The sequence below is a fragment of the Bufo bufo genome, chromosome 10, assembly GCF_905171765.1.
Source record: "Bufo bufo chromosome 10, aBufBuf1.1, whole genome shotgun sequence".
In the NCBI taxonomy this organism is placed as follows: domain Eukaryota; kingdom Metazoa; phylum Chordata; class Amphibia; order Anura; family Bufonidae; genus Bufo; species Bufo bufo.
In genome coordinates this window covers 137,071,145-137,085,144 of record NC_053398.1, presented here as the reverse complement: position 1 = coordinate 137,085,144, position 14,000 = coordinate 137,071,145, and the positions used below count along the sequence as shown (strand labels likewise).

The window sequence follows — 14,000 nt, the reverse complement described above, 5'->3', positions numbered from 1 at the left end:
TATTTTAGAAAAGTGGCGAGGGCGGCAGTACAACGACATTAGCGCAAATACATTTTGTGTGAATGGTGTTCAAAAAGTCGTAACCTGGGGTTTAAGGCCAGAAAACTGAGAAATCTCCTCCACTGGGTGCAAAAAAAACACACCACAAAAACTGCAGGTAAAAATCCCAGTGCATATTATAGCAGCAGCTTTTACCACTTAAGTTCAGGTGCATCAAATTCACAAGCGCAGGGACCCTCAGGCTGGTGTCGCACAGTTTTTTAGTTTTTTTTTGCAGTGATTTTTTTTAGGCAAAAAAAAAACGCCGCCCTTGAGATGAAACCCATTGTTGTTTTTGCTCCTGCTTGAAAACTTGTGTCCGAAAAAAAGCTACAAACCCCCCTCCCCCAAATACATGCACATTTGTAAAAAAAAAAAAAAAAAATGCACAAAAATAAGAATCCATTGTCTGTCCACAGGATGGGGGATAAGAGTCTGATCAGTGTGGATATGACTATTGAGACCTCCATAGATAACAGAGACTGGGGCACCAGAGTGAACGGAGCAGCAGCCAAGCATCTGCACTGAGATGAACGGAGCGACAGTCAAGCATCTGCACTGAGATGAACGGAGCGACAGTCAAGCATCTGCACTGAGATGAACGGAGCGGCAGCCAAGCATCTGTAGTGAGATGAACGGAGCGGCAGTCAAGCATCTGCACTGAGATGAACAGAGCGGCAGTCAAGCATCTGTAGTGAGATGAACGGAGCGGCAGTCAAGCATCTGCACTGAGATGAACGGAGCGGCAGTCAAGCATCTGCACTGAGATGAATAGGGCTGCAGTCAAGCATCTGCACTGAGATGAATAGGGCTGCAGTCAAGCATCTGTAGTGAGATGAACGGAGCGGCAGTCAAGCATCTGTAGTGAGATGAACGGAGCGGCAGTCAAGCATCTGTAGTGAGATGAACGGAGCGGCAGTCAAGCATCTGTAGTGAGATGAACGGAGCGGCAGTCAAGCATCTGCACTGTGATGAGTGGAGCGGCAGTCAAGCATCTGCACTGAGATGAATGGAGCGGCAGTCAAGCATCTGCACTGAGATGAACAGAGCGGCAGTCAAGCATCTGCACATTGAGATGAATGGAGCAGCAGTCAACCATCTGCACTGTGATGAGTGGAGCGGCAGTCAAGCATCTGCACTGAGATGAATGGAGCAGCAGTCAAGCATCTGCACTGAGATGAACAGAGCGGCAGTCAAGCATCTGCACTGTGATGAGTGGAGCGGCAGTCAAGCATCTGCACTGAGATGAATGGAGCGGCAGTCAAGCATCTGCACTGAGATGAACAGAGCGGCAGTCAAGCATCTGTACATTGAGATGAATGGAGCAGCAGTCAACCATCTGCACTGTGATGAGTGGAGCGGCAGTCAAGCATCTGCACTGAGATGAATGGAGCAGCAGTCAAGCATCTGCACTGAGATGAACAGAGCGGCAGTCAAGCATCTGCACTGAGATGAACAGAGCGGCAGTCAAGCATCTGCACTGAGATGAACAGAGCGGCAGTCAAGCATCTGTAGTGAGATGAGTGGAGCGGCAGTCAACCATCTGCACTGAGATGAATGAAACTGCAGCCAAGCATGCGCACTGAGATGAACGGAGCAGCAGCCAAGCATGCGCACTGAGATGAACGGAGAGGCAGTCAAGCATCTGCACTGAGATGAATGGAGCAGCAGTCAAGCATCTGTAGTGAGATGAACGGAGCGGCAGTCAAGCATCTGTAGTGAGATGAACGGAGCGGCAGTCAAGCATCTGTAGTGAGATGAACGGAGCGGCAGTCAAGCATCTGTAGTGAGATGAACGGAGCGGCAGTCAAGCATCTGTAGTGAGATAAACGGAGCGGCAGTCAAGCATCTGTAGTGAGATGAACGGAGCGGCAGTCAAGCATCTGTAGTGAGATGAACGGAGCGGCAGTCAAGCATCTGCACTGTGATGAGTGGAGCGGCAGTCAAGCATCTGCACTGAGATGAATGGAGCGGCAGTCAAGCATCTGCACTGAGATGAACAGAGTGGCAGTCAAGCATCTGCACTGAGATGAATGGAGCAGCAGTCAACCATCTGCACTGTGATGAGTGGAGCGGCAGTCAAGCATCTGCACTGAGATGAATGGAGCGGCAGTCAAGCATCTGCACTGAGATGAACAGAGCGGCAGTCAAGCATCTGCACTGATATGAATGGAGCAGCAGTCAACCATCTGCACTGAGATGAATGGAGCGGCAGTCAAGCATCTGCACTGAGATGAACAGAGCGGCAGTCAAGCATCTGCACTGTGATGAGTGGAGCGGCAGTCAAGCATCTGCACTGAGATGAACGGAGCAGCATCCAAGCATGCGCACTGAGATGAACGGAGAGGCAGTCAACCATCTGCACTGAGATGAATAGAGCAGCAGCCAAGCATCTGCACTGAGATGAACAGAGCGGCAGTCAAGCATCTGTAGTGAGATGAATGGAGCGGCAGTCAACCATCTGCACTGAGATGAATGGAACTGCAGCCAAGCATGCGCACTGAGATGAACGGAGCAGCAGCCAAGCATGCGCACTGAGATGAACAGAACGGCAGCGGACATGCGTGATCTTTACTCCAATGTTCTCGTGATCAGTGGGGGCCCAATGGTCGGACTCCCGCCGATTAGGTGATAAGTTCTGGCACACGGTCACGCGGCGGTATAGTGTCGGGGGCGCATTTTTACACATTTGGTGGCATCTGCACGTTTCTGATGTATTTTGTGTTTCAGCTTCTCCCTGTTGTCAAGATCTCTGCTTGCTGCTTCCCACAGACCAAATATCTCACACAGCTGAGGGTTTGCTACTGTTGTCTCCAGTCAGTCCTCCGTGAGCTAAACGGGTGGGCGGCTCCTGCCCTGATCGTTCGCTATAATGTATCGGCGCAGGTAAACGGTATGGGGGTCACAGGCTGGATACCACTGTAACAAACCCTCAGCGGTGAGACTTATTAGGTCTGTAGCAGTTTTCAGACCACAAGGGTGTCTCCATTCACTGACAGCAAGCACAGGTCTCACAAATGGTGAGGAATTTCATACAGTAATGCACAATTCATTCAACCATATCTTATATCTAACTCTGGGGAAGCCGGGTGACAACCCACGCGGCCAGCATGTCCCACAGGGGTTGTCACCCAGCTTTCCCAGCGCCCTGAATGTCATGTATGGCTACTTATGCATCAACACAGAGTCAAAAAGTTGTCATGGCAACCATTTCAGTCATAACTCAGCTTTCCAGGGGCCCATTAGGCGCCAGTGGTCCTGTTCCTGCTGTTATCTGTCAGTCCATGAGGTAACCTATCCTGAACATACTCCTCTGCCCTCTGCACGGCCTACTAGCTCACGTCTGACAGGACGGTGCCCGCCTAAAGGGCCGGCCAGGGCTGCTGTGCGGTGATTGGCTGCACCCGCTGTCCATCATATGTGCCGCATCCAATCAGCGTAGGGCACTGTTCGCTTCGGAAGCTGGCCAATGACCAGCCCGGTATTTCAGAGGAAGGCGGGGCCGTGCCTGTAAGGTCACATGACTGGAAGCAGAAGCTGAGGCATCATGGTGAGTTTTTGGGGTGTCTGACCCTCGAGGTGCTGAGGGGACAGGTCGGGGGGTGACAGTGGGAGCTGCTGGGCGTTGTGCTGCGGACTGAGAGGGTGGTGGTTTTGTCATAGACTGGGAATTATGCTGCTGGGCGGTGCTGGGCCCAGGCTGCTGTCTGGCTGGATGGCCTGTGCCTGTGTTCCGGTTTTGGGGGACCCCCATATACAGCAAGGGGTACAGTACGGGAGAAGTGTGTATAGAGGGCAGCAGATACCATGTGGAGATTCAGATTTTGGGTCCATTGCTGCTATAGGTGAAAATAATATGAATTCTTGTCTGCACACCCTTATACACAGTGTATTATATAGTGCAGGCTGCTCTGGAGGCCTTAATGCTGTTATATACCAGTAAAAGGTGTAAAACTTTATTCAACCCCCCCTTCCCCCGTCAATGGAAGTGTCCCTCCAGTGTTGTGATTCTATGCACTATAGCCCTGGAATGTACCATTGCTTACACTTTTTGGGGGTTGACATGTGCCTGTCTTCAGGGGACCCCCACATACAGCAGGGGGTGCAGGACATGATATATGTGTATAGAGAACAGCAGATACCATGAGGAGATTCAGATTCTGGGTCTATTGCTGCTATAGGGGAAAATAATATGAATTCTTGTCTATAAACTCCCTATATACCATGTACCCAGCAGTATACACAGTGTATTATACACTGCATGCTGCTCTGGGGGCCTTAATGCTATTCCGCTCCATGTACACTGTGCAAGGTGACGTGGGCAACTTTATTCAACCCCCCCCAGGAGTCAATGGAAGTGTCCCTCCAGTGTTATGATTCTATGCACTGTAGCCCTGGAACATACCATTGCTTACACTTTTTAGGGGAGTTTACATGTTATAGACTAATGTATTGCATAACATGGTTCATGGCTAGAGGTGTGATGATGCAGGATGGCTTCCCGGTCTGAACGCGGCTTTACCCTAATACCCGATAGGTGACTAGGGTTTTGTTTTAAAGGGTGACTCTACTTTTTGTGCTCCTCCACGTTTTCATTTGGCAAATATGTTGCATTCTGCTGGTTGCCCTTGGAAACGGACTGCAGTTTAGTTCCGACCAACTGTCAGACATGTGACCTGACAGCGGAGTCGCCAGTCACATGAACTCCCGCAGTGCACTGATCAGGAACGAGCAGAAAACTGAATGTAGCTTTAGACCTAACTAGAGAAGAACACATGACTGACAGACGTGGATGGAAACGAATGTAAAAGACGTCCTGTGAGTGAAAATTAAAGACGTCCTATTTAAATGTTGAGAATAGATCTGTACAGTAGAATATGCAGGCCCAAAGCCTGAGGCTGCACTACTGAGATCACATCTCCTGACCCAAAACACATCACAATTAGTGCATTAATAAATAACACTAGATTTCTAAAGTGAACAGTAACCTAGAGATAATAGAAGGGCAAAGAGGTGGGAGGTTCTGTGGTTTGGGGCAGGGATTGTAATCATGGGGGGAGAATTAGGACTCAATGGGGGAGATTTATCAAACTGGTGTAAAGTAGAACTGGCCTAGTTAGCAACCAGTCAGATTCCACCTCTCATTTTCCAAAAGAGCTATAAAAAATGAGAGGTGGAATCTGATTGGTTGCTTTGGGCAGCTAAGCCAGTTCTACTTTACACCAGTTTGAGAAATGACACCCACTATCTGTCCTAGGAGTCCTGTCAAAATCCTACTCCAAATCGCTGTGTAAATACAGCTGTCACCTACATAAACTGTGCAGTCACTGTGTACATACATTACTTCTCCTGTACAGATCCTGAGTTACATCCTGTATTATACTCCAGAGCTACACTCACTATTCTGCTGGTGCAGTCACTGTGTACAGTCGTGGCCAAAAGTTTAGAGAATTACATAAATATTGGAAAAGTTGCTGCTTAAGTTTTTATAATAGCAATTTGCATATACTCCAGAATGTTATGAAGAGTGATCAGATGAATTGCATAGTCCTTCTTTACCATGAAAATTAACTTAATCCCCAAAAAACCTTTCCACTGCATTTCATTGCTGTCATTAAAGGACCTGCTGAGATCATTTCAGTAATCGTCTTGTTAACTCAGGTGAGAATGTTGACGAGCACAAGGCTAGAGATCATTATGTCAGGCTGATTGGGTTAAAATGGCAGACTTGACATGTTAAAAGGAGGGTGATACTTGAAATCATTGTTCTTCCATTGTTAACCATGGTGACCTGCAAAGAAACGCGTGCAGCCATCATTGCGTTGCATAAAAATGGCTTCACAGGCAAGGATTGTGGCTACTAAGATTGCACCTCAATCAACAATTTATAGGATCATCAAGAACTTCAAGGAAAGAGGTTCAATTCTTGTTAAGAAGGCTTCAGGGCGTCCAAGAAAGTCCAGCAAGCGCCAGGATCGTCTCCTAAAGAGGATTCAGCTGCGGGATCGGAGTGCCACCAGCGCAGAGCTTGCTCAGGAATGGCAGCAGGCAGGTGTGAGCGCATCTGCACGCACAGTGAGGCGAAGACTGGTGTCAAGAAGGGCAGCAAAGAAGCCACTTCTCTCCAAAAAAAACATCAGGGACAGATTGATCTTCTGCAGAAAGTCTGGTGAATGGACTGCTGAGGACTGGGGCAAAGTCATATTCTCCGATGAAGCCTCTTTCCGATTGTTTGGGGCATCTGGAAAAAGGCTTGTCCGGAGAAGAAAAGGTGAGCGCTACCATCAGTCCTGTGTCATGCCAACAGTAAAGCATCCTGAGACCATTCATGTGTGGGGTGGCTTCTCATCCAAGGGAGTGGGCTCACTCACAATTTTGCCCAAAAACACAGCCATGAATAAAGAATGGCACCAAAACACCCTCCAACAGCAACTTCTTCCAACAATCCAACAACAGTTTGGTGAAGAACAATGCATTTTCCAGCACGATGGAGCACCGTGTCATAAGGCAAAAGTGATAACTAAGTGGCTCGGGGACCAAAACGTTGACATTTTGGGTCCATGGGCTGGAAACTCCCCAGATCTTAATCCCATTGAGAACTTGTGGTCAATCCTCAAGAGGCGGGTGGAAGAACAAAAACCCACTAATTCTGACAAACTCCAAGAAGTGATTATGAAAGAATGGGTTGCTATCAGTCAGGAATTGGCCCAGAAGGTGATTGAGAGCATGCCCAGTCGGATTGCAGAGGTCCTGAAAAAGAAGGGCCAACACTGCAAATACTGACTCTTTGCATAAATGTCATGTAATTGTCGATAAAAGCCTTTGAAACGTATGAAGTGCGTGTAATTATATTTCACTACATCACAGAAACAACTGAAACAAAGATCTAAAAGCAGTTTAGCAGCAAACTTTGTGAAAACTAATATTTGTGTCATTCTCAAAACTTTTGGCCACGACTGTACATACATTACTTATCCTGTACTGAATCTGAGTTACATCCTGTATTATACTCCAGAGCTGCACTCACTATTCTGCTGGTGGAGTCACTGTGTACATACATTACATTGTGTGGCACAGTGTATGCTATATGTGTATGACACAAACATAAACCACATGAAAACTTACAATTACTTGGCTTGGCCCTTGGGGATCTCGGACGCCACTTCCACACTTTGGCGGGGGGGGGGGGCTAGGTCTAAGAAGATGCCGTCCCCTCCTCTTTTGCCGCGCTGCACATGTACTGCTCTTCCAGTAGCAGCAGCGCATGAGGAAGGAGGCGGGGCCAGCCTGGAGCGCCGCACAGGAACTTCCTGACACTGGATAACGTCAGGACGTTAAGGGCACTGTGGGCAGTATGGTGGGTGCCTGTTCCGAGTTCTTTGGCCACCCACTATAACAATGCACACAGTAAAAATTGTGTGCAGTGCCAGGGTGGGCTTCCCCAGAGTACGGAGCAGGCATATACCATTACGTGAAGTCCGGGCTGCAGAGGTCCTGAGCAGAGGCATAAAGGAAGCTGCGCGGCCTCAACTTACAGGGAACACTGGTCACAGGTGGCGGGCAGCGCACACCGTTACTTGTAATGAATAATGATTCATAATTACCCAAACTCCAGAAATATTTGGTTGTTTTGTACATTTCTAACCTATAACTGTTGATCTTATTATTTTCTTTTGAATCCCGACAATCGCCTCCCTGTGGCGGGGCGGCCAGTGCCGGAGCCGATTTATCTTCAGCCGGCAGGTCTCCGAGCCATAAACCTCCTTGTCCTTGTGGTGGTTGTTCTTATTCAGAACGTGTTTTTTTGGGCACAGTGAGGGCAGTGACCCAGCAGACATGTGATTGAGGCATTTAACTATGGCTAGCTTTAAAGGGTATCCGTCAGCAGATTTGTCCCTATGACACTGGCTGACCTGTTACATGTGCACTTGGCAGCTGAAGACATCTGTGTTGGTCCCATATTAATATGTGCCCACATTGCTGAGAAAAAGGATGTTTTAATATATGCAAATGAGCCTCTAGGAGCAACTGGGGCGTCGCCCTTACACCTAGAGGCTCTGCTCTCTCTGCAACTGCCGCACCCTCTGCAGTTTCATTGACAAGACCAGGCGTTGTAAATGTGATCATGTATTTCTGGCCCTATCAATCAAAGTACAGAAGGTGCAGCAGTTGCTGAGAGAGCAGAGCCTCTAGGTGTAATGGCAACGCCCCTGTTGCTCTTAGAGGCTCATTTGCATATATTAAAACTTGATATTGCTCAGCCATGCGGGCACATATGAACCGGGCACTAACACAGATGCCTTCAGCTGCCGAGTGCACATGTAACAGGTCATAGGTACAAATCTGCTGACCTATTCCTAGGACTTGCCATCTGTGTGTGATTGGTATGGTCTGATCTCCACCAATCACGGGGTCGAAGGGACAGATAACTGCGCCACTTTTGTGTCTGGTCAGCATGTGCTACTGCAGTTCAGCTTCACTTCGTTGAGGCTGGCCAAGGACAGCATGCGGATGATGGAGGGGGGGTGTCTGGTCTGGTACATGATCTTTCAAAAACTCCTGCAAACCCTAGTAGGAAAATGCTGCAGCACTGGGTTTGCAGATCCCACTGAAAGTGCAGGATATCCTAAAATGAATGTACCTATGTCCAGCTTAAAGGGGCTCTTTAGTTGTAAAAACTGATGACCTATCTCTAGGATTGGCCATTGGTGTTTGATTACTGTGGTCTGACCTCCTCTGATCACTAGAGCAAAGTTCCTCAATGGAACGACCTCACCTGGATACAGCTCCACTCTTCTTCATGGGCAGTGTCAGGTACTGCAGCTTAAATGCACTACAGTAAAGCCTAGATGTAATACCGGGCGCAGCACACAGATGATGGGGGTGCTGTACCTGGTAAATTGTCTATGAAAAATTCCAACAATCTTTAGAGGCCGAAGTGTACGGTAAGGAGACCCCAAATAATGTTGCAGATACCCTCACAGGACATATTACCGTTATTTATTTATTTGTATTGTTTTTTTCCCCCTCTCCAGCCAACCACACAGCAATCCCCTCAGGATGAACAGGAAAAACTTTTGGATGAGGCGGTCCAAGCAGTGAAAGTTCAGTCCTTCCAGATGAAGAGATGTCTGGTGAGTGGAATATACAAGAGGCGACACTTGGGTTGTGGGAGGCGTCAATATTACACTGACCTGAACATTACATTACTTATCTTGTACTGATCCTGAGTTACATCCTGTATTATACTCCAGAGCTGCACTCACTATTCTGCTGGTGCAGTCACTGTGTACATACATTACTTATCCTGTACTGATCCTGAGTTACCTTCTGTATTATACCCCAGAGCTGCACTCACTATTCTGCTGGTGGAGTCACTGTGTACATACATTACATTACTTATCCTGTACTGATCCTGAGCTACATCCTGTATTATACTCCAGAGCTGCACTCACTATTCTGCTGGTGCAGTCACTGTGTACATACATTACTTATCTTGTTCTGATCCTGAGTTACATCCTGTATTATACTCCAGAGCTGCACTCACTATTCTGCTGGTGCAGTCACTGTGTACATACATTACTTATCCTGTACTGATCCTGAGTTACCTTCTGTATTGTACCCCAGAGCTGCACTCACTATTCTGCTGGTGGAGTCACTGTGTACATACATTACATTACTTATCCTGTACTGATCCTGAGCTACATCCTGTATTATACTCCAGAGCTGCACTCACTATTCTGCTGGTGCAGTCACTGTGTACATACATTACATTACTTATCCTGTACTGATCCTGAGTTACATCCTGTATTATACTCCAGAGCTGCACTCACTATTCTGCTGGTGCAGTCACTGTGTACATACATTACATTACTTATCCTGAGTTACATCCTGTATTATACTCCAGAGCTGCACTCACTATTCTGCTGGTGCAGTCACTGAGTACATGCCTTACATTACTTATCCTGTACTGATCCTGAGTTACATCCTGTATTATACTCCAGAGCTGCACTCAATATTCTGCTGGTGCAGTCACTGTGTACATACATTACTTATCCTGTACTGATCCTGAGTTACATCCTGTATTATACTCCAGAGCTGCACTCACTATTCTGCTGGTGCAGTCACTGTGTACATACATTACTTATCCTGTACTGATCCTGAGTTACATCATATATTATACTCCAGAGCTGCACTCAATATTCTGCTGGTGCAGTCACTGTGTACATACATTACTTATCCTGTACTGATCCTGAGTTACATCCTGTATTATACTCCAGAGCTGCACTCACTATTCTGCTGGTGCAGTCACTGTGTACATACATTACTTATCCTGTACTGATCCTGAGTTTCGTCCTATATTATGCTCCAGAGCTGCACTCACTATTCTGTTTATTGTTATTGGAAACCGTCAGCAAGCAACCCTAGCATGTTAGTGGAGCGCCCATAGTGTTGACTGACTAAGATGACCATACAGAGACGAGAGCAGCGATGGTACCACACACAGTACACGTCACAGGAGGCGCTCTGTGCAGATGAGTGATGGGTGATCGTCCTCTCACCCTGTTTTTGGGTCCTTTATGCCGTTAGTTCACGCTGCCCCAGGCCGTACTAGAGGATATCCTCCATCATCTGCTGTGAAATTTGCGCCGGTGACAGAACTGATCTCTCACCGGTGAAGTGTCGGAGAGACGATTTGTTTCGGGGAGGCTCCTTAGAGAAGCGCTGCCATAATGTCTGATGGTTTTCTGCAGCATTCAGTCCTTCGGGACCCTTTACGTGTCTAATTCCTGTTGTATTTCCTGCCTCGGCAGTATTACCCGCTGCAGCCGTAAAACTTTGTATGACAAGTGAACTGATAGGAGCAGGAAAACCTGCCTACCGCCCTTAAAGGGACAGTACACGTAACAATGTATTGGTGATAGTTGTCCTGTTAGTGGGGTCTGACCACAAAGCTGTGGAATGTATGGTAGAGCTTGACCCCCTCTTCAATGGTCAGAAAAGGTTTAGAACTAATTCCATCCATTTTTTATTTTTTTAAAGCGCAGTGTTTTTCCTGGACATCCAGTGCCATCTTGGTTGGACGCAGCTTATTTTCCTGTCATTGATCCATTGATTAGAATAAATTCTCCAGATTTATTGTAAACAGCTTTGCATATTGATGAGCGGACCCTTGTGCGGGCGCCTGCTGTTCAGATTTTCTAGTATTGTTAGAAAGCGGTCTTCTCTGCAAACCCATCGGACCTTTAGTAACGTAGGGTTACGGTGGCGAGCCTATTTATTTTAATAGAGCACAATGAATTAAACCACAAAACATGCTGAAATCCATGCCTGTCTTATCAATCCTCATCTGCCTAATTTCCCACGGGACAGCGCCGAAAATTGTTCTCCTAATGAATGTAAATCACTGTGCCAGCGTCTAGGCTGGCAGACTGAAATTAACCGCCATGAGATATAGCCGGCGATCAGCCCAACCTGTCACATCCCACCTCCCCCCCCCCCCCCCCCAATACTTTTTGTTTATTCCAGTAGTGTCTGATTGCGGGAATATATATTTAATATGTCGGGTAATTAGAAGGAAAGTACAGCTGCAAATGATGCCAACAATAAGCAAATATTCTCAAGAATAACTACAGTAATAACACTCCCTGTGTACAAGAACCTAATTGCTGTAATAAATAATACTGCTCCTGTGTACAAGAATATAACTACTATAATACTGCTCCTATGTACAAGAATATAACTACTATAATACTGCTCCTATATACAAGAATATAACTACTATAATACTGCTCCTATGTACAAGAATATAACTACTATAATACTGCCCCTATGTACAAGAATATAACTACTATAATACTGCTTCTATGTACAGGAATATAACTACTATAATACTACCTCCTATGTACAAGAATATAACTACTATAATACTGCCTCCTATGTACAAGAATATAACTACTATAATACTGGCTCCTATGTACAAGAATATAACTACTATAATACTGCTCCTATGTACAAGAATATAACTACTATAATACTGCCTCCTATGTACAAGAATATAACTACTATAATTCTGCTCCTACGTACAAGAATATAACTACTATAATACTGCCTCCTATGTACAAGAATATAACTACTATAATACTGCTCCTATGTACAGGAATATAACTACTATAATACTGCTCCTATGTACAAGAATATAACTACTATAATACTGCTCCGATGTACAAGAATATAACTACTATAATACTACCTCCTATGTACAAGAATATAACTACTATACTACTGCTCCTACATACAACAATATAACTACTATAATACTGCCTCCTATGTACAAGAATATAACTACTATAATACTGCCTCCTATGTACAAGAATATAACTACTATAATACTGCTCCTATGTACAAGAATATAACTACTATAATACTGCCTCCTATGTACAAGAATATAACTACTATAATACTGCTTCCTATGTACTAGAATATAACTACTATAATACTGCTCCTATGTACAAGAATATAGCTACTATAATACTGCTTCCTATGTACAAGAATATAACTGCTATAATACTGCTCCTATGTACAAGAATATAACTACTATGAAACATTGCTACAAGCTATTAGGGAGCACCCAGATATCAAGGGTATTAAATTGGAGAATAGCCCCATAGAACATCTTAATGCAGCATATGCAGATGACCTCTTGGTCATGGTGTCCAACCCGGTCGAGGCCTTCCCGCGTCTGTTATCCCTGTTCGAGCAGTATGGACAGGTGTCCAGCTTTAAAGTGAATCACACAAAGTCAGAGGCAATGAATGTGTCCGCACCAGCCAATCAGATCAGTCTACTTAAATCTAACACTCCCTTTATATGGCAAACGTCTCATCTGTCCTACCTGGGTATCAAAATTCCCCATAAATTGGATAAAATATTCCAACTAAATTATGCTGCATTACTGAAAGATATCCAACAGCAGTTACACACCCTAAGGATCCCGTATGTGTCGTGGATGGGTCGGAAGAACATGTTGAAAGCATTTATTATGCCTAGACTACTATATGCCATGCAGATGCTGCCTGTCTTTCTTCCCTCTTCCTTCTTTACGCAAATCAGACGACTCTTTAGCACGTTCCTTTGGAGGGGGAGGGGAGCGAGACTGGCACATCGCACGCTGATATTAAGGAAAGCTCAAGGAGGTATGGCCTTACCTGATGCGCAGCTATATTATAGAGCCACACACCTGAAGAGGTGGCTATATATCCATGCCCCTTGGTCTAATATCTTAGGCAAAGAACTAGAGATCGCACAACTTGATAGGAAACAGAGAGCTGGTTTATGGGGCCTGAACTCCTCTTCACTACACCCACATGTGTTGCTCAAAGGCACAGCGGGTGTTGTTAGATATCTGAATAAGGATAAAAACCTGCTCCCTGCTCCGTCATCATTGATGCCAGCCGACCTTGCTCCATTCCTAGTTAGACCCAATGCAGATAATGTACCGCCAATATGGAACAAAATGCACTCTTACACTATAGATGAATTTCTGGATGGGGCATCAAGTGCTCTTCATGCCCAACACCCTATAAACAACGTTCTATCATCTTGTAACTTTCTAGATACCATTGAACTTAATTCTGTTAGTAAACCATTACTAAAAGACAGACAGAGCAAAACGGAAACCACTTGGTTTGAGAAGCTGATGCTTTTAGAGTCGCCCCCTAACAAACTAATATCCAAACTATACTTGGCACTTAATGTCCAGAGTCCGATTGGGATACCACATTATTTAAAAACTTGGGCCACAGAACTAGATACAGACTTTTCAGAAACCGATATTTTGCGTATCCACGCACACTCTCATGGATTCTCCAGATGCGTGAGAGTGCAAGAGCACTCATACAAGTTACTAACTCAGTGGTACCACACCCCGAAACAATTATTCACTAAGGGACTCAGCAGTT

The 14,000-nt window shown here is 45.7% G+C and overlaps 1 protein-coding gene across 1 annotated transcript in view; it reads left to right on the top strand.

Moving 5' to 3' along the window:
* Positions 1-3,495: 3,495 nt before the first annotated feature.
* VPS35 (VPS35 retromer complex component) overlaps positions 3,496-14,000 on the top strand; it is a 65,236-nt gene continuing 54,731 nt past the window's right edge. Inside the window, exons 1-2 of the mRNA XM_040409064.1 lie at positions 3,496-3,589; positions 9,075-9,173. Of these exons, the coding sequence (XP_040264998.1) occupies positions 3,587-3,589; positions 9,075-9,173 (102 nt within the window). The 5' untranslated portion in view covers positions 3,496-3,586. The remainder of the gene's footprint in view (positions 3,590-9,074; positions 9,174-14,000) is intronic.